At 54.2% G+C, this 21525-nt stretch overlaps 1 protein-coding gene across 4 annotated transcripts in view; it reads left to right on the top strand.

Moving 5' to 3' along the window:
* Positions 1–21525, top strand: part of LOC116954682 (integrin alpha-6-like) — a 108255-nt gene that overhangs the window by 51375 nt on the left and 35355 nt on the right. For all 4 annotated transcript variants that reach the window (XM_076052497.1, XM_076052496.1, XM_076052499.1 and 1 more), the window contains exons 2-7: positions 2975–3102; positions 7711–7790; positions 12198–12450; positions 14939–15067; positions 18287–18494; positions 21189–21382. In XM_076052497.1, the coding sequence (XP_075908612.1) occupies positions 2975–3102; positions 7711–7790; positions 12198–12450; positions 14939–15067; positions 18287–18494; positions 21189–21382 (992 nt within the window). The remainder of the gene's footprint in view (positions 1–2974; positions 3103–7710; positions 7791–12197; positions 12451–14938; positions 15068–18286; positions 18495–21188; positions 21383–21525) is intronic.

Genomic DNA, 21525 nt, shown 5'->3' with positions numbered 1-21525 from the left:
ACACACATATACTAATACACAATAGACTCACACGCAATACACTCATACACAACACGTCCATACACACATATACTAATACACAATAGACTCACACACAATACACTCGTGCACAACACGCCCATACACACATATACTAATACACAATAGACTCACACACAATACACTCATACACAACACGCCCATACACACATATACTAATACACAATAGACTCACACACAATACACTCATACACAACACGCCCATACACACATATACTAATACACAATAGACTCACACACAATACACTCATGCACAACACGCCCATACACACATATACTAATACACAATAGACTCACACGCAATACACTCATGCACAACACGCCCATACACACATATACTAATACACAATAGACTCACACACAATACACTCATGCACAACACGCCCATACACACATATACTAATTCACAACACACTCGTACGCAATGCACTGCTGTATATTTGCAGCTCGCCTGTCTCTCTGCCCTTTGATCGCGTGGATTTGTCTCCGGGTCCTCCGGTTGTCCCTTCCGCGTGTAGAAGCGGCGTCACCGCCTTCAGATCATTTGGCTGCTGCTGTCAATGTCCACGTGGACGATCAGCCGCTTTCGTTGAGCTCATTATCATCTTCTTTGGTTCTTTCGGTAAAGTCACCACGTAGAATGAGAATAAAATAATAAATTGATAAAATAAAATAACACAATAATATTCTCACGACGTTTCGGCCGCAACACAAGCGGCCTTCATCGGGTGAAGGGGACGAGACCGAAAGAACCAAAGAAGATGAATCCTTGCAGTCACGAAAGCTTTAAATCGAAATCTCATTATCATCATTTGTGATTGCCAGGTCGCTTCTGCAAAAAAAATTAGGAGCTATGTAGCTCAGCGGGGCCTTAACTGGTAAAGTAAAAAAATATATAGTTGATAGTTTTATAATTGTAGCAGTAATTGCCGCGAGCGACGTGCCATTCCCACGTGGGTGGTGGTGATGGTGGTGGTGGCGGTGGTTGGCACAGTAGGGGCGGGCACAGGTGGTGCATCGGGCCAGTCATCTCGGTCATCTCAGTCAGGCGACCCGTGGCACCTGCTGGGTCTGCCCCGTGACCTCCTGCCGGCGGGCGTTCGACACTTCGCGTGGTCTCTCAACGTGCACCTAGCCTGGCACAAAGCGCCGTGGTGACATCACCGCCACTCAGTGGCGAATGGCGGTTGTTGTGTTGGTGGTGGTGGCGGCGGCGGCGGCGGTGGTGGTGGTGTGTGTCCCTTTGTTACGCTTGATGCACGCACCACCGTGCCATTAACCAGGGCGGCCTGCCGGAGTCGGACCGCGAACCTTTGCAACGCGCGCGCGCTGTGGGAGGCCGCGGTCGGGTTGAGTGCTGGGGGGGGGGGGTGGTGGAGGTGGAGGTGGTGGTGGAGGTAGACGTGGGTGGATGTGGTGGAGGAGATGGTGGGGGTGATTAGCAGGTGTCTCCTCATGTTGTAGCCGGCACTTCCCTCTTTGTGGGTAGGCGAGGGGGGGGGGCGGTGGTGGGAGAGGGGGGGGGGGGCGCTAATTTCTCAGGGGCCCCTTTGGTGATTTCTCCGTGGCTGTTCTGCGTCGCGTTGACCGTGACATCGCTCACTGCTCGCGGGGCGATGGCGGTGAGGTCATATTGTCCGATCGTTGTCGACACGAACACGATGACGACGATGATGATGACAATGAGCACGATAATGATGGCAATGACGATGACAATGACGATGATGATGCCAATGACGATCATGATGACAATGACGATGACGATGACAATGAGGATGATGATGACAATGAGGACGATGACGATGACAACAATGACGATGACAATGACGATGACAATGAGGACGATGATGATGAAAATGACGATGACGATGACAATGAGGACGATCATGATGACGATCACAACGACGATGTCGTTCAATCGACTTGCCGTCACCCGTAACTCCGAGCTGAAAAGGGTTTTTTTTTTTTTGCAGAGCGCTTCCCAATATTTAAAAATCAAAATTCACTCCACAATCGCGACCTTCAGTGTGAAGAATGATCTTCTCAGGAAATCCAACGGCGACGTTGGTCACCCCGACGGACGGCGGCTCGGGCGAGCGACGCCAACGGATGCGGCGATCTCGCAGCCATGCGACACCCGCGGTGCCACGGAGTACCTTTCGCGTCGCTAATTGTCCGCGTGGAACAGTTTGCAGGGTCAGCGACGACGTCGCGGACCTTGTGCGCTGTTGAGCGCAGACCCCACGGGGCTCCGATGGACGCCGCTTCGCTTTTTGGTCCAGCCACTGCCGCCCTGTTTTGGTCCATCTTTGGGTCCACCGACTTGCTTCGCTGCTCGTTCAACGAATTTAACGAACGGCAGCCTTGCCGGTTGGCCCAACGACGGGGACGGAGCGGTTGAGCCATGGAGCCATGGAGCGAGCGAGCGAGCGATTGAGTGAGCGATGGAGCGAGCGATGTAGCGATGTAGCGGTGGAGCGAGCGACCGAGCGAGTGAACGACGGAGCGAGCGAGCGACGGAGCGATCGAGCGAGTGAACGACGGAGTGACGGAGCGAGTGAACGACGGAGCGAGCGATGTAGCGATGGAACGAGCGATGTAGCGAGCGAGTGAGTGAGCGACGGAGCGATCGAGCGAGTGAACGACGGAGCGAGTGAACGACGGAGCAACGGAGCGAGTGAACGATGGAACGAGCGATGTAGCGAGCGAGCGAGTGAGCGACGGAGCGATCGAGCGAGTGAACGACGGAGCGAGCGAGCGAGTGAACGACGGAGCGAGCGAGTGAACTATGGAACGAGCAATGTAGCGAGCGAGCGAGTGAGCGACGGAGCGATCGAGCGAGTGAACGACGGAGCGAGCGATGTAGCGATGGAACGAGCGATGTAGCGATCGAGTGAGTGAGCGACGGAGCGGCCGTGCCGTGCGTGCGACGCAGGTTCCTGGCGGGTGCCCCGCGGAGCAAGGCGGACACGAAGCAGACGTCGCACAACACCGGAGCGCTCTTCTCCTGCCCCTTCACTCCCGACCCCTCCGACTGCGAGCGAGTCAACTTCGACATCAGTGGTGCGCGCGAGGGGGGGGGGATGTGAGGGGGATGAGAGGGGCATGGGAGGGGGATGGGAGGGGGCATGAGGGATGTGAGGAGGATGTGAGGGGGATGGGAGGGGGATGGGAGGGGGCATGAGGGATGTGCGGGGGGCGTGAAGGATGCGAAGACACGAGGGGTCCGTGTGTTTGTGTGTGGGGCGAGTGCTGGTGCAGTGGTTAGCGCACCGCACTACGAACCCCACAACCCGAGTTCGATTCCCGTTCACGACCAACACCGATGACGACTATCTGAACCGGTCCTGGGCCTCCCCTAGGTCCAGTGCTTTGTATAAAACATCGCCACTGGGGAGACAAAGGTGGCCGGGCTCGGTGCTGGCCCACCCACCCCCGCGCGTGTGCCGTGCCGCGCTTCATAGGTGCTGCTCGCTTGAACAGCACTTGCCCCGAGGGTTTGTTAAGGCTACACGGGGCACCTTTGTCTTGTGTGTGTGTGTATATATATCCGTGTGTGTGCGTGTGTGTAGTGGGGAGCGGTAGTGTAGCGGTTAGCGCTACGCTGCGCTATGAACCTGGCGACCCGGGTTCGATTCCCGCTCACGGCCAACACCAGTGACGATTATCTGAACCGGTCCCGGGCCTCCCCTATGTCGACTCAGCCTCAAATGAGTACCTGGTGCGGTGTGTTAAACATCGCCACTAGGGAGACAAAGGCGGTCAGGTGTGGTGCTGGCCACCCACCCCCTCGTGTACCGTTCTGGCCTTCATAGGTGCTTGCTAACTGCACTTGCCCCTACAGTCTGTTAAGGCTATATGGGGGATCTTTGTTTGTATACCCGTGTGTATACCCGTGTGTGTGTATGTGTGTATACCCGTGTGTGTTCCGGCAAAACAACCCCCTACCTCCTCGCGGTGCCGGACGGGCAACTCTGTCGTGGACAGCGCTGTGGGGGGAGATCCAATTTTGATTGGCTCCTCCCCTCATGGCATATGTGTCCACCACAGGGGCTAAACGGGGGCTCTGGACGGGTGCGAGGGGCTGGTAACCCCTTCACCTTCAATTAATTACCACGAAACCACGAATTAAACTGAAATATGTAACAACTAAGCTTGTGCCGGAGGACCCGGGGGGCCAGGCGTCTATGACGTCTCCTGGCCAAACCCCAATTGGCGGAGCCAGGAGATTGAATACCTACCCTCGGGGCTACTCCAGAAACAACGAAAAGCCACTACGGGTGGCCACGTGGAATGTTCGAACGCTCACTGCAGAGGAGAGGCTGCCACTCCTCTGTCGGGAGCTGGACCGGTACCGCCTGGATCTATGCGGCATTCAGGAGGTCCGGTGGACCGGCTCTGGCTCCTGCCACCATGAGGGGTGGACAGTCCTCTACTCGGGGCAGCAGACTGCCAAACAACAGGGTGTGGGTCTTCTTTTGAACAAAAGAATGAAGGGGGCGTGGGAGCGTGGCGGTGAGGTGTGGGAAGCTGTAAGCCCCAGGCTACTTTGGGCTCGCCTTCCCATCAACCGGAGGCGAGGAATGGTGGTCGTGGTTACTTATGCCCCCACCGAAGATGAACATCCGTGGAGGGATGCAGGCAAAGCCGATGAGTCAGATGCCTTCTATGACCTCCTGTCACAGGTGCTGGCTAAAGTGGCCCCTCGGGATAGAGTCATCATGTTGGGTGACTTCAATGCCCGAGTTGGTCATGATACTGGCACCTGGTCTGGAGTGATTGGAGGGCATGGGCCAGATCAGCTCAATAACAACGGTAGGAGGCTGCTAGATTTTTGTGCAGCCCATGGGCTTGTAATTACCAACACGCTGTTCCGGCATCGGCGCATCCACACAACATCATGGATGCATGCCGGGTCCAAGCAAGAACATCTGCTGGACTACATAGTGACGGACCAGCGAATGCGAGCCCATGTCCTTGACACCAGGACCTACCGTGGAGCTGATCTGCCCTCTGACCATCGACTAGTCATCTGTAAGATGCGCCTGCCATTCTTCCACTCCGGTGGTGGGTGTACACCCAGGACCCCATTCCAACCTAAAGTGGCCTGGTCTCAGTTATCTGATGAAAGTTGCAAGCGAGAATTTCATCATCGCTTGCGGCTGGGATTGGCATCGTCCCCGACTCCTCCTGATGTCGAGGGTAAATGGGCGAGGTTTAGGACTGTGACTCATGCAGCTGCAATGGCTGCTTTGGGTACGCGGTCCAGACCTCCCCAGACACCCTGGCTGACAGAGGAGTTGTTCAGGATGGTTGAGAAAAAGCGACAGGCCCACTGTCATCGGCTACAGAATCCCACGTCAGAGAATGAGGAGGCTTACCGCAGCCTTCGCTCGGAGGTTCGGAGAGCCGTGAGGCGCTGCAAGGATGGGTGGTGGTCGCGGGTTGCTGAGGAGATGGAGTCTGCCTCAGTGGCCCGTGATCACAAATCTCTATTTAACTCCATCAAAAAAGTAACCTGCAGCGCCACACCTATTACCATCATTAGGGGAAAAAACGGTGATCCAATTTCTGACCCCCAGGAACAGGTTCGCAGATTTGCTGAGCATTTCTGTGAGGTCCTGGGGGAGGGAAAATCCCTCAGCCAGGAAAACATCGTGGCACAAAGTGAGGATGACCCTGCTGAGGCTGCGGTGCCTCAAATATTGGATGAAGTCACCCCCTGTGAGTGGCTGGCTGAGGTTCCATCTGCTGAGGAAGTATTGAAGGCGATCCGGAGTCTGAGACCAGGAAAGGCAGCGGGCAGAGATGATCTCCCAAGCGAAATGCTGAGGGAGGGTGGCGTTTGTGCACAGACTGCCCAATATGACATCATAACCACAGTCTGGACCACTGGACGGGTTCCGCAGGATTGGAAGGATGCCCTGGTGGTCCCCCTTTTTAAGAAGGGGGACCGCACAGACTGTAACAACTACAGGGGCATCTCACTCCTCAGTGTGCCGGGAAAGGTCCTGGCAAGGATTATTCAGCATCGCCTTGCCAGGCACGCTGAGGAGAGGCTTGCGGAGCCCCAATGCGGTTTCAGGAAAGGGCGGTCCTGCACAGATGCCATATTTTCTGTCCGTCTGCTACAGCAGAGGTGTAGGGAATTCCAACAAGACCTACATCTCTGCTTTATTGACCTGGTCAAGGCCTATGATACCATCAGTAGGCCTGGGCTCTGGGTCGTTCTTCGTGCTTTTGGAGTACCTGACCCTCTGCTCACGATCATTAAGGACCTTCATGAGGGTGAGCGGGCCCGGGTAAAACTACGTGGCCAGGAGTCAGAGCCATTCCCTGTACACCTTGGGGTGCGACAGGGATGTCCTCTGGCTCCCACATTATTTAACATCTATTTTGACCAAGTAGTTCGTGAAGCCTTCAATAGCTGTACCGGGGGAATCTCCATATGGTACAGATATAATGGGAGGCTAATCGATGCCCGGGTGCGGTCAAGGGATGGCTCCCTATTGCTCAACCACTTTATGTATGCTGATGATTTGGTAATAGCTGCTCAGTCAGAGGAGGAGTTGGAGACGCTGCTGCTGAGACTGGAGCGTGCCACTAAGAGGTGGGGCCTTACCATCAGCCCCACCAAAACTAAGCACCTGCCTGGGTATTTTGTACCATCGGACACTTCACCCCCACAACTCCCAATCGGTGATGGGGCAGTTGTGGAGAGAGTGGAGAGTTTCCCATACCTGGGCAGTGTGCTTATGACTGGCTCCAGTTTAACAGCAGAGGTCTCACTCCGAATCAGTCGAGCGGCAATATCTTTTCATCGGTTGCGTAACGCTGTGTGGAAGCTACCTGGTCTGTCGCTCCGCACTAAGCTTCAGGTCTTCTCGGCCACGGTCATTCCCTCCCTTCTCTACGCTTGCGAAACGTGGACCCCCCTGGTGGAACATCTTCGCCGGTTAGAAACATTTAGGCTGGCCTGCCTACGATCCATCCTGGGTTTAACCAGACTGGATTGTGTGAGGAGCTCACAAATCCTTGAAAGATCTGGGCAGGGTCCCATCGGTGAGCTCCTCCGGCAGGCAAGGCTGCGATGGCTGGGTCATGTAGCCCGCATGCCCAGCCACCGCATGCCGAAACAGCTTTTGTTTGGCCGGATTGAGGGGGCTAAGCGGGCGCGGCACGGGCTAGAGAAGAGTTGGAGTGATGTGGTACAGGAGGACGTGGAGCTGAGTGGACTTGCCGATGACTGGTACCAGCGGTGTCAAGATCGGCCTCTGTGGAGGAGGCTGGTGAAGGATGCTACTGGGCAGTTGGAGGCAGTCGCCCTCCAACAACAACGGAGGGCGGAGGAGCGACGCTCACAACAACGAGCGGAAGGCCGGGTGGCTAAAGCACAGCAGGTTGGCACAGTAGGGGGCACAGGTGGTGCATCAGCCAGTCATCTCAGTCAGTCGACCCGTGGCACCTGGGTCTGCCCAGTGACCTCCTGCCAGCGGGCGTTCGACACTTCACGTGGCCTCAAGGTGCACATGGCCTGGCACAAGCGTCGTGGTGACGTCACCGCCACTTAGTGGCGAATGGCGGTTGTTGTTGTGTGTATACGTGTGTGTGTGTGTGTGTATACCCGTGTGTATATACCCGTGTGTGTGTGTGCGTGCTTCCGGGGGGCAGAGTTTGTGGACAGGGAGAGCAAGGAGGACGAGTGGATGGGCGTCTCCGTGGCGAGCCAGCGAGCCGGCGGCATGGTCATCGTGAGTGCTGTGTAGTGACACTGCCAATGCGCAGCACGTGGCACACTGACACCCAGCACACTGACATCCAGCACACTGACACCCAGCACACTGACACCCAGCACACTGACACCCAGCACACTGACACTGACACACTGACACCCAGCACACTGACACAGCACACTGACACCCAGCACACTGACACCCAGCACACTGACACTGACACCCAGCACACTGACACCCAGCACACTGACACCCAGCACACTGACACCCAGCACACTGACACTGACACACAGCACACTGACACCCAGCCCACTGACACACAGCACACTGACACCCAGCACACTGACACACAGCACACTGACACACAGCACACTGACACCCAGCACACTGACACCCAGCACACTGACACCCAGCACACTGACACTGATACACTGACACCCAGCACACTGACACCCAGCACGCTGACACCCAGCACACTGACACTGACACACAGACACACAGCACACTGACACACAGCACACTGACACCCAGCACACTGACACTGACACACTGACACCCAGCACACTGACACCCAGCACACTGACACCCAGCACACTGACACCCAGCACACTGACACTGACACACTGACACCCAGCACACTGACACTGACACACTGACACACAGCACACTGACACACTGCACACTGACACCCAGCACACTGACACACAGCACACTGACACCCAGCACACAGACACACAGCACACTGACACCCAGCACACTGACACTGACACACTGACACTGACACACTGACACCCAGCACACTGACACAGCACACTGACACTGACACACTGACACCCAGCACACTGACACAGCACACTGACACCCAGCACACTGACACCCAGCACACTGACACCCAGCACACTGACACCCAGCACGCTGACACCCAGCACACTGACACCCAGCACACTGACACTGACACACTGACACCCAGCACACTGACACAGCACACTGACACCCAGCACACTGACACACAGCACACTGACACAGCACACTGACACAGCACACTGACACCCAGCACACTGACACCCAGCACACTGACACTGACACACTGACACCCAGCACACTTACACAGCACACTGACACCCAGCACACTGACACACAGCACACTGACACAGCACACTGACACAGCACACTGACACCCAGCACACTGACACAGCACACTGACACCCAGCACACTGACACCCAGCATAGTGACACCCAGCACACTAACACAGCACACTGACACCCAGCACACTGACACCCAGCACACTGACACACAGCACACTGACACAGCACACTGACACCCAGCACACTGACACAGCACACTGACACAGCACACTGACACCCAGCATAGTGACACCCAGCACACTGACACAGCACACTGACACACAGCACACTGACACAGCACACTGACACCCAGCATAGTGACACCCAGCACACTGACACAGCACACTGACACACAGCACACTGACACCCAGCACACTGACACTGACACACTGACACACAGCACACTGACACACTGCACACTGACACCCAGCACACTGACACCCAGCACACTGACACCCAGCACACTGACACCCAGCACACTGACACTGACACACTGACACCCAGCACACTGACACAGCACACTGACACCCAGCACACTGACACCCAGCACACTGACACTGACACCCAGCACACTGACACCCAGCACACTGACACCCAGCACACTGACACCCAGCACACTGACACTGACACACAGCACACTGACACCCAGCCCACTGACACACAGCACACTGACACCCAGCACACTGACACACAGCACACTGACACACAGCACACTGACACCCAGCACACTGACACCCAGCACACTGACACCCAGCACACTGACACTGATACACTGACACCCAGCACACTGACACCCAGCACGCTGACACCCAGCACACTGACACTGACACACAGACACACAGCACACTGACACACAGCACACTGACACCCAGCACACTGACACTGACACACTGACACCCAGCACACTGACACCCAGCACACTGACACCCAGCACACTGACACCCAGCACACTGACACTGACACACTGACACCCAGCACACTGACACTGACACACTGACACACAGCACACTGACACACTGCACACTGACACCCAGCACACTGACACACAGCACACTGACACCCAGCACACAGACACACAGCACACTGACACCCAGCACACTGACACTGACACACTGACACTGACACACTGACACCCAGCACACTGACACAGCACACTGACACTGACACACTGACACCCAGCACACTGACACAGCACACTGACACCCAGCACACTGACACCCAGCACACTGACACCCAGCACACTGACACCCAGCACGCTGACACCCAGCACACTGACACCCAGCACACTGACACTGACACACTGACACCCAGCACACTGACACAGCACACTGACACCCAGCACACTGACACACAGCACACTGACACAGCACACTGACACAGCACACTGACACCCAGCACACTGACACCCAGCACACTGACACTGACACACTGACACCCAGCACACTTACACAGCACACTGACACCCAGCACACTGACACACAGCACACTGACACAGCACACTGACACAGCACACTGACACCCAGCACACTGACACAGCACACTGACACCCAGCACACTGACACCCAGCATAGTGACACCCAGCACACTAACACAGCACACTGACACCCAGCACACTGACACCCAGCACACTGACACACAGCACACTGACACAGCACACTGACACCCAGCACACTGACACAGCACACTGACACAGCACACTGACACCCAGCATAGTGACACCCAGCACACTGACACAGCACACTGACACACAGCACACTGACACAGCACACTGACACCCAGCATAGTGACACCCAGCACACTGACACAGCACACTGACACACAGCACACTGACACCCAGCACACTGACACTGACACACTGACACACAGCACACTGACACACTGCACACTGACACCCAGCACACTGACACACAGCACACTGACACCCAGCACACAGACACACAGCACACTGACACCCAGCACACTGACACTGACACACTGACACTGACACACTGACACCCAGCACACTGACACAGCACACTGACACTGACACACTGACACCCAGCACACTGACACCCAGCACACTGACACAGCACACTGACACCCAGCACACTGACACCCAGCACACTGACACCCAGCACACTGACACCCAGCACGCTGACACCCAGCACACTGACACCCAGTACACTGACACTGACACACTGACACCCAGCACACTGACACTGACACACTGACACCCAGCACACTGACACAGCACACTGACACAGCACACTAACACCCAGCACACTGACACCCAGCACACTGACACACAGCACACTGACACAGCACACTGACACCCAGCACACTGACACAGCACACTGACACCCAGCACACTGACACCCAGCATAGTGACACCCAGCACACTAACACAGCACACTGACACCCAGCACACTGACACCCAGCACACTGACACACAGCACACTGACACAGCACACTGACACCCAGCACACTGACACAGCACACTGACACAGCACACTGACACCCAGCATAGTGACACCCAGCACACTGACACAGCACACTGACACACAGCACACTGACACAGCACACTGACACCCAGCATAGTGACACCCAGCACACTGACACAGCACACTGACACACAGCACACTGACACCCAGCACACTGACACAGCACACTGACACCCAGCATAGTGACACCCAGCACACTGACACAGCACACTGACACACAGCACACTGACACCCAGCACACTGACACCCAGCACACTGACACACAGCACACTGACACCCAGCACACTGACACACAGCACACTGGACACCCAGCACACTGACACTGACACAATGACACCCAGCACACTGACACCCAGCACACTGACACAGCACACTGACACCCAGCACACTGACACAGCACACTGACACCCAGCACACTGACACCCAGCACACTGACACCCAGTACACTGACACAGCACACTGACACCCAGCACACTGACACAGCACACTGACACACAGCACACTGACACCCAGCACACTGACACAGCACACTGACACACAGCACACTGACACCCAGCACACTGACACAGCACACTGACACCCAGCACACTGACACACAGCACACTGACACCCAGCACACTGACACAGCACACTGACACACAGCACACTGACACAGCACACTGACACAGCACACTGACACCCAGCACACTGACACACAGCACACTGACACCCAGCACCCCTCCCCTCCTCATCCTCCCCCTCTCCTCCTCCTCGCTACCCCCCCCCCCCTTTCTCCCGCCCCCCCAACCCCCCGGGCACCCACGACGCTCATCACCCCAAGACGTGCGCCCACCGCTACGAGAACCGTGCCTACGTGGGCCAGCCAGACCAGGAGCAGCGCCACCTGGTGGGCCGCTGCTTCCTGCTCACCGACCTGCTGGTGCCGGCCGATGAACTCTTTTACTCCAGCTTCTGCAAGAACCGCGACATCCGTCCCGACGGGTTTGGCATGTGTCAGCAGGGCACGGCGGCGGGGTTCGTGCCCGACAGCGACTACATCTACTACGGGGCGCCCGGCACGTACAACTGGAAAGGTGGGCGGTGGTGGTCCAAGCGGCGGTGGTGGTGGTGGCGGTGGTGATGGTGGTAGTGGTGGTGGTGGTGATGATGGTGGTGGTGATGGTGGTAGTGGTGGTGATGGTGATGATGGTTATTGTGGTAGTGGTGGTGATGGTGGTAGTGGTGGTGGTGGTGATGGTGGTGATGGTTATTGTGGTAGTGGTGGTGATGGTGGTAGTGGTGGTGGTGATGGTGATGGTTATTGTGGTTATTGTGGTAGTGGTGGTGATGGTGGTAGTGGTGGTGGTGGTGATGATGGTTATTGTGGTAGTGGTGGTGATGGTGGTAGTGGTGGTGGTGGTGGCGGTGGCGGTGATGGTTATTGTGGTAGTGGTGGTGATGGTGGTAGTGGTGGTGGTGATGGTGATGATGGTTATTGTGGTAGTGGTGGTGATGGTGGTAGTGGTGGTTGTGGTGATGGTGATGATGGTTATTGTGGTAGTGGTGGTGATGGTGGTAGTGGTGGTGGTGGTGATGGTGATGATGGTTATTGTGGTAGTGGCGATGATGGTAATGATGATGGTGGTGATGGTTATTGTGGTAGTGGTGATGATGATGGTAATTGTGGTGGCGATGATGGTAATGATGATGATGGTGGTGGTGGTGGTGATGATGGTTATTGTGGTAGTGGTGATGATGGTAATTATGATGGTGGTGGTGATGATGGTTATTGTGGTGGTGGCGATGATGGTAATGATGATGGTGATGATGGTTATTGTGGTAGTGGCGATGATGGTAATGATGATGGTAGTGATGGTTATTGTGGTAGTGGCGATGATGGTAATGATGATGGTGGTGATGGTTATTGTGGTAGTAGTGATGATGATGGTAATGATGATGGTGGTGGTGATGGTGATGATGATGGTTATTGTGGTGGTGGCGATGATGGTAGTAATGATGATGATGGTGGTGGTGGTGATGATGGTTATTGTGGTAGTGGCGATGATTGTGATGATGATGATGATGGTGGTGGTGGTGATGATGGTTATTGTGGTAGTGGCAATGATGGTAATGATGATGATGGTGGTGGTGGTGATGATAGTTATTGTAGTAGTGGCTATGATGGTAATGATGATGATGGTGATGATGGTAATTGTGGTGGTGGCAATGATGGTGGTGGTGATGATAGTTTTTTTGGTAGTGGTGATGATGGTAATGATGATGGTGGTGGTGATGATGGTTATTGTGGTAGTGGCGATGATGGTAATGATGATGGTGGTGGTGATGATGATGGTTATTGTGGTAGTGGCGATGATGGTAATGATGATAGTGGTGGTGGTGGTGATGATGGTTATTGTGGTAGTGGCAATGATGGTAATGATGATGATGGTGGTGGTGGTGATGGTGACGATGGTTATTGTGGTAGTGGCGATGATGGTTATGATGATGGTGGTGGTGATGATGGTCATTGTGGTAGTGGCGATGATGGTAATGATGATGGTGGTAGTGGTGATGATGGTTATTGTGGTGGTGGCGATGATGGTAATGATGATAGTGGTGGTGGTGATGATGGTTATTGTGGTAGTGGCGATGATGATAATGATGATGATGGTGGTGGTGGTGATGGTGACGATGGTTATTGTGGTAGTGGCGATGATGGTAATGATGATGGTGGTGGTGATGATGGTTATTGTGGTAGTGGCGATGATGGTAATGATGATGGTAATGATGATGGTGGTGGTGGTGATGGTTATTGTGGTAGTGGCGATGATGGTAATGATGATGGTAATGATGATGGTGGTGGTGATGGTTATTGTGGCAGTGGCGATGATGGTAATGATGATGGTAATGATGATGGTGGTGGTGGTGATGATGGTTATTGTGGTAGTGGCGATGATGGTAATGATGATGGTAATGATGATGGTAATGATGATAATTGGTGGTGGTGTTGATGATAACAATGATGGTGATGATGGTGGTGGTGATAACACTGATGGTGATGATGGTGGTGGTGATGACAATGATAACAGTGATGGTGGTAATTATGATGGTTATGATGGTGGTGGTGGTGATGATGATGGTGATGATGGTGGTAATGATGATGGTAATGATGATAATTGGTGGTGGTGGAGATAACACTGATGGTGATGATGATGGTGGTGGTGATGACAATGATAACAGTGATGGTGGTAATTATGATGGTTATGATGATGGTGGTGATGATGATGGTGATGATGGTGATGATGATGGTAATGATGATAATTGGTGGTGGTGTTGATGATAGCAATGATGGTGATGATGGTAATTATGATGGTGATGATGGTGGTAATGATGATAATTAGTGGTGGTGGTGTTGATGATAACAATGATGGTGATGATGGTGGTGGTGGTGATGACAATGATAACAGTGATGGTGCCAATTATGATGGTTATGATGATGGTGGTGGTGGTGATGATGATGGTAATGATGATGGTGATGATGATGGTAATGATGATAATTGGTGGTGGTGGTGGTGTTTGCAGGAATTGTTAGAGTGGAACAGTGGAACAAGACCCTGGCAAAGGATGCGATTTACCTGGACCCGCAGGAGACTGGCGATGAAAAGAAAATGAATCAAGAACTTATCCCTCTGGCTTTCCACAGCTACCTGGGTACAACACGCACACACACAGACAACGATCCCTCCCCCCCCATATAGGCTGACCATACTATGGGAGGGGCAAGTGCTGTTAGCGAGTAGCGCCTATGAAGGCCGGCACGGCACACGAGGTTGTGGGGTTACCAACACCCTGTCAGGCCACCTTTGTCTCCCTTTGTCTCCCGAGTGCTGATGTTTTACACACCGCACCGGGTGCTCGTTTTTTTAAGGCTGAGTTGACCTAGGGGAGGCCCAGTACCGGCTCAGATATTTGCCATTGATGTTGGCCACAGCGCAGTGCTCTAACCACTACACGACCACCACCCCCCCGTCCCACCTCTACACAAAGACAAAGATCCCCCCGTTAGCCTTAACAGCCTGTTGGGGCAAGTGCTGTTAGCGAGTAACACCTATGAAGACCGGCACAACACATGACGTGGTTGTGTGGCCAGCACCACGCCCGGCCGCCTTTGTCTCCCCAGTGGCGGTGTTTACACACCGCACCAGGTACTCATTTGAGGCTGAGTCGACATAGGGGAGGTCCAGGACTGCTTCGGATAATCGTCACCGGTGTTGGTCGTGAGCGGGATTCGAACTCGGGCCGCCGGGTTCGTAGCAACAGCGTAGCGCCAACACGCTGCACTCCCTCTCCCCACACACACACACACACGTACTTACACACCACCGCCATCATCATCGTCATCCCCGGCCATGTATGTGTACGTATGTTGAACTTCTTTCGCACCCCACGCACCCAACCGTCGCTGAAATGCCACGGTCAATCCGCTGCTGGATGAAGGCCTCCCGCACGCCGTCACGAGTCCTCATGGTCTTGCGATGCGGCGATCCATCACGATGTCGCGCCCGAGGGGAACTCATCGCTCCGTCTCCATGGGGCGCGTCCTGTCGGGCGCGTTCTGTCCTTTGTCATCTTGTTGTTGGCCTGGTGCCGTGCGGTGGCCAGGAGATGTTAACGCCCTCGCCTGGTATGCAGGAGGTCGTGGATTCAATCCCGACCCTGACGACGCCTGCTGGATATTTGGAGTTTGCGTGTCTCTCTCTCTCTCATCACGATGGCTAGGAGATGTTAACTACCTCGCCTGGTATGCAGGAGGTCGTGGGTTCAATCCCGACCTTGACGCCTGCTGCTGCTGTATATTTTGAGTTTGCGGTGTCTCTCTCTCTCTCTCCCCGTTGTCACGTGGATTTTTCTCCGGTACCTCCGGTTTTCGTCCTCCACATTGAGAATCAACGTCGCGCGTTCGGAGCATTTGGCTGCTGTACATTTCCAAATGATGATGATGATGATGAGCCACTTCATGGAGCTATCATTTGCGATATGCAGGTCGCTTCTTAAAGAAAGAGCTTCATAGCTCTGTGGGGCCTTACCTGGTAAAATAAAAAAATAGTTTTATAGTTTGTATAGTTTGATATATATATGTATACACACGTGTCTTCGGTCAGAAACGGTTTAGTTTAATCGTTTAATCATTTTAACAATTATTTCTTGGAACGCCGTGCTCCCTGCCCACACGTAAATGACATCTCTCGTCAAGTCGGCACGACGCCTCCGCCAAAAGCCCCCCACCCCCACCCCCCCCACCCCCCCCTCCCGTGCAATCGTCTTGCGCAACTCGGGTAGCACATGCAACCGGTCGCTCAAGTTGTCGAGTTTTATTTTCTTGGTTTGAACGGCCGCGAGAACCCCAAGAGAGAGAGAGAGAGAGCGAGAGCGCCCGGGGTGAGGTCTCACTTTGCAAAGAGCCACCGGGCCCTGGGCCACCAAACGTGGCGAGAGCAAAGGCGAATTCTTATTTTCTGAACTGTTAACGGCGACTGAGCGTTCAGGGGCAGCAGCAGCAGCAACAACAACAACAACAGCAACAACAACAACAACGACAACAACAACAACGACGACGACAATGACGACGACGAGCAAACACAACAAACCACGCCGCGCGTGATAAATCGAAAATGTTGCAACGAACGTAAAAACAAAAGTTCGACGTGAAATTAGAATAATAATAATAATGATGAGCTAGAGTTCCTGGACGTGTAGTGAGAATGAATGTATTTATAGCTGGAGGAGGAATCCGATGAGCTATGAAGCTCTTCTTGTCACAGATGTCCAGTAGGGGTACGGGGCGAGAACGTCACAACGTCAACAAGCAGTACAAACACACAGGAAAGTAGTGCAAAGTACAAGAAAGTTGAACAAATCACCCAAACGCAAACAAATACAAACACGAGACCATCCCCATTCAGGCAGGCAAAGCCCCACTGAGATTTTTCGATTTAAAAGCTGTCGTGACTGCAAGGATTCATCTTCGTTGGTTCTTTTCGGTAAAGTCACCACGTGGAATGAGAATAAAATAATAAAATAAAACAATACAATTCTCACGACGTTTCGGCCACAACACAAGTGGCCTTCCTCATGGTGAAAGGAACAAACCTGTCGGGACGGCAGAGAGAATTGTATTGTTTTATTTTATTATTTTTTTCTCATTCATTTTATTCTCATTCTACGTGACCCCACTGAGACATTAACTTATTGTTCAGAAGCGACCTGGCCACCACAAATGACGGTTTGACAAAGCGGGCCAATCATTTGGACATTCATAGCAACAAAATAATCAACAAAGCGATAATAGAGAGGATTCTAGATTTGAAGCTTTCGTGACTGCAAGGATCCATACTCTTTGGTTCTATTCGGTAAAGTCACGTTACTTTACCCAATAGAACCAAAGAGAATAGAGAGGATATTGGAGTTAGATCGCGTAGATATATAAATGTGTCGTCAGAACCCGCCACCACCCGACACGGCCATTTACAATCCGAGTTCGACGTTTCGCCGGTAATTACAACCAGCTTCATCAGGCGACAGCCAGATTTGTGGAGAAGTCTTCCCGTTCCGTTCCTTATATAGAGGCGTAGATGTGGTGACCAGCCTTCTGCGCTCTTGCACAATGTGGGGGGTGGGGTGGGGGGGGGGGGTTGGATTACTGGGATTAAAGCGGCCCATCAATAGGCCATCCATAGCACCAAAATAATCAACAAATCGGCCCATTTGTGACGGCCAGGTTGGCTTCTGAATAAGAGCTGCACAAGCCCAAGTGGGCCTCGCCTGGTAAAAATAAAGGATAAAAGTAAAAATTGTAAAAAAAAAAAAAAAAAATTTAAAAATGTTACCGCGGTTACATTTCCACCCACCCCTGGCCCCCTCCTCCACCAGGTTACTCGCTGGACGGGAGCCGCGGTGTGACGAACCGCGTCAACGTGTCCTTCCTGGCGGGCGCCCCGCGCGCCAATCACACGGGCGCCGCGCTGCTGCTCAAGGCCAGCGGGCAGGCGGTGCTCATCCCCGAGCTGCTCATCACGGGCCAGCAGCTCGGCTCCGGCTTCGGCTACGACGTGGCGCTCGCCGACCTCAACGGCGACCGGTGAGCCGCGGCCGTGGTCGCAGACGCGGCCGTGGTCGTAGTTGTAGACATCGTAGACACTGCCATAGTCACAGCCGTAGTCGTAGACACTGCCATAGTTGTAGACGCGGTCGTAGTTGTAGACGTAGTTGTAGTTACAGCCGTAGTCGTAGTTGTAGACGTAGTTGTAGTTACAGTTGTAGTTGTAGACGCAGCCGTAATTGTAGACACAGCCGTAGTTGTAGTCGTAGTCGTAGACACAGCCGTAGTCGTAGTTGTAGTCACAGCCGTAGTCGTAGACACAGCCGTAGTCGTAGACACAGCCGTAGTCGTAGACACAGCCGTAGTCGTAGTCACAGCCGTAGTCGTAGTCACAGCCGTAGTCGTAGACACAGCCGTAGTCGTAGACACAGCCGTAGTCGTAGACACAGCTGTAGTTGTAGACACAGCAGTAGTCGTAGTTGTAGACGTAGTTGTAGTCGTAGTCACAGCCGTAGTCGTAGACACAGCCGTAGTCGTAGACACAGCCGTAGTCGTAGACACAGCTGTAGTCGTAGTCACAGCCATAGTCCTAGACACAGCTGTAGTTGTAGATGTAGTTGTAGACGTAGTTGTAGTCGTAGTCACAGCCATAGTCGTAGACACAGCCGTAGTCGTAGACACAGCCGTAGTTGTAGACACAGCCGTAGTTGTAGACACAGCCGTAGTTGTAGACACAGCCGTAGTCGTAGACACAGCCATAGTCGTAGACACAGCCGTAGTCGTAGTTGTAGATGTAGTCGTAGTCACAGCCGTAGTCGTAGACACAGACGTAGTCGTAGACACAGCTGTAGTCGTAGTCACAGCCATAGTCGTAGACACAGCTGTAGTTGTAGATGTAGCTGTAGTTGTAGACGCAGCCGTAGTCGTAGTTGCAGCCGTAGTCGTAGTTGTAGACGTAGTTGTAGTCTTTGGTTCTATTCGGTAAAGTCACGTAGGTAAAAAATAAAACAACAAAAATCACGACGTTTCGGCCACAACACAAGTGGCCTTCATCAGGTGAAGGGACCAGACTGTCTCGAGGACAGCGCTGGAGTGAACACAGCCAAGCTCAGACCGCGACCTTTAAGCTGTGTGAGAGGAATTAAGGTGCCTTGACAAAGCAATTAGCATAAAAATTAGCATTTAATTGGCGGACTTAGCATGATGAACGGTGTAGAGGGGGTGAACATGTGCAGGTCGGCGAGGGGGGGAGGGGGAGTTTACATATTGATGGTGTGAAAAGGGAATTTTAAGAAGCTGCGAAGAATTTGGGGTACCACTACTTGAAAAAATATACTGTACCATTGAAAATTAGTTTAATGTTTGGTTCGATTTAGAACCAAACACTCACGGCCAACACCAGTGACGATTATCTGAACCGGTCCCGGGCCTCCCCTAGGTCGACTCAGCCTCAAATGAGTACCTGGTGCGGTGTGTAAACATCGCCACTGGGGGAGACAAAGGCGGCCGGGCGTGGCGTTAGCCACCCACCCCCTCGTGTGCCGTGCCGGCCTTCATAGGTGCTCGCTAACAGCACTTGCCCCTACAGTCTGTTAAGGCTATATGGGGGATCTTTATCTTTGTTGTTTTTGTGCGAGTGTGTGTGTGTGTGTGCGAGCGTGTGTGTGTGTGCGTGTGTGTGTGCGTGTGTGTGCGTGTGTGTGTGCGAGCGTGTGTGTGTGCGTGTGTGTGCGTGTGTGCGTGTGTGTGTGCGAGCGTGTGTGTGCGAGCGTGTGTGTGCGTGTGCGAGTGCGTGTGTGTGCGAGTGTGTGTGTGTGCGTGTGTGTGCGAGTGTGTGTGTGCGAGTGTATGTGTGTGTGTGCGAGTGTGTGAGTGTATGTGTGCGAGTGTGTGTGAGTGCGTGTGTGCGTGTGTGAGTGTGTGTGTGCGAGTGTGTGTGTGTGCGAGCGAGCGAGTATGTGTGTGTGCACGTGCGAGTGCGAGTGTGTGTGTGAGTGTGTGTAAGCGTGTGCGTGTGTGTGTGCGTGTGCGTGTGTGCGTGCGTGTGTGTGAGCGGTAGTGTAGCAGTTAGCACGCTGTGCTATGAACCTGGCGACTCGGGTTCGATTCCCGCTCACGGCCAACACCAGTGACGATTATTTGAAGCGGTCCCGGGCCTCCCCTAGGTCGACTCAGCTTCAAATGAGTACCTGGTGCGGTGTGTAAACATTGCCACTGGGGAGACAAAGGCGGTCGGGCGTGGTGCTGGCTACCCACCCCCTCGTGTACCGATCCGGCCTTCATAGGTGCTCGCTAACAGCACTTGCCCCTACAGTCTGTTAAGGCTATATGGGGGATCTTTGTATTTGTGTGCGCGTGCGAGTGTGTGAGTGTGTGTGCGTGTGTGCGTGTGTGCGTGTGCAATCCTTGTCCATGTATACACAGTGGGGAGCGGCGGTGGCAAAGCGACTTCGCCCCCACCCCCCCCCGCTGAGCTACAAACCCAGTGGCCCTGGTCAGCACCAGCGGTCCTGGGTCTCCCCTAGGTCAGCGCAGCCTGAAACGAATACATGGCATGGTGTGTAAACGTCAGCGCCACCGGGGAGACAAAGGCGGCCCCGGGCATTGGCACGCCGGCCACTCGCCCCCTCGTGTGCCGCGCCGGCCTTCACAGGCGCTGCTACTCGCTAACAGCGCTTGCCCCAACGGTCTGTTAAGACTACGCGGTGGGGGGTGGGACCTTTGTCTTTGTAGCTGGATGGAGGTGCTGGTGAGCGCGCCCAACTACTTCAGCCGGCGTGACGAGGCGGGGGGCGCCGTCTACGTTTACCGCAACCGGCAAGGCAACGTCGTGCTGGAGAAGCCCACGGTGCTCACGGGGCCCCCGTACTCCGCCTTCGGCACCGCCGTGGCACGAGCCGGCGACCTCAACCAGGACGGCTTCCAGGGTACGCGGTGGCGCCGGCACGATGGGCGTCAAGGGGCGCCACGGGCATCACCGGTGCCACGGGTGTCGTGGGAATCACGGGGCATCACGGGGCATCACCGGTGCCACGGGTGTCACGGGCATCACGGGCATCACCGGTGCCAC

This window comes from Petromyzon marinus, chromosome 56 (assembly GCF_048934315.1).
Source record: "Petromyzon marinus isolate PM22_M1 ecotype Great Lakes invasive population chromosome 56, UKy_Petmar_22M1.pri1.0, whole genome shotgun sequence".
Taxonomy (NCBI): Eukaryota; Metazoa; Chordata; class Hyperoartia; order Petromyzontiformes; family Petromyzontidae; genus Petromyzon; species Petromyzon marinus.
This window is presented reverse-complemented; position numbering and strand designations above follow the sequence as displayed.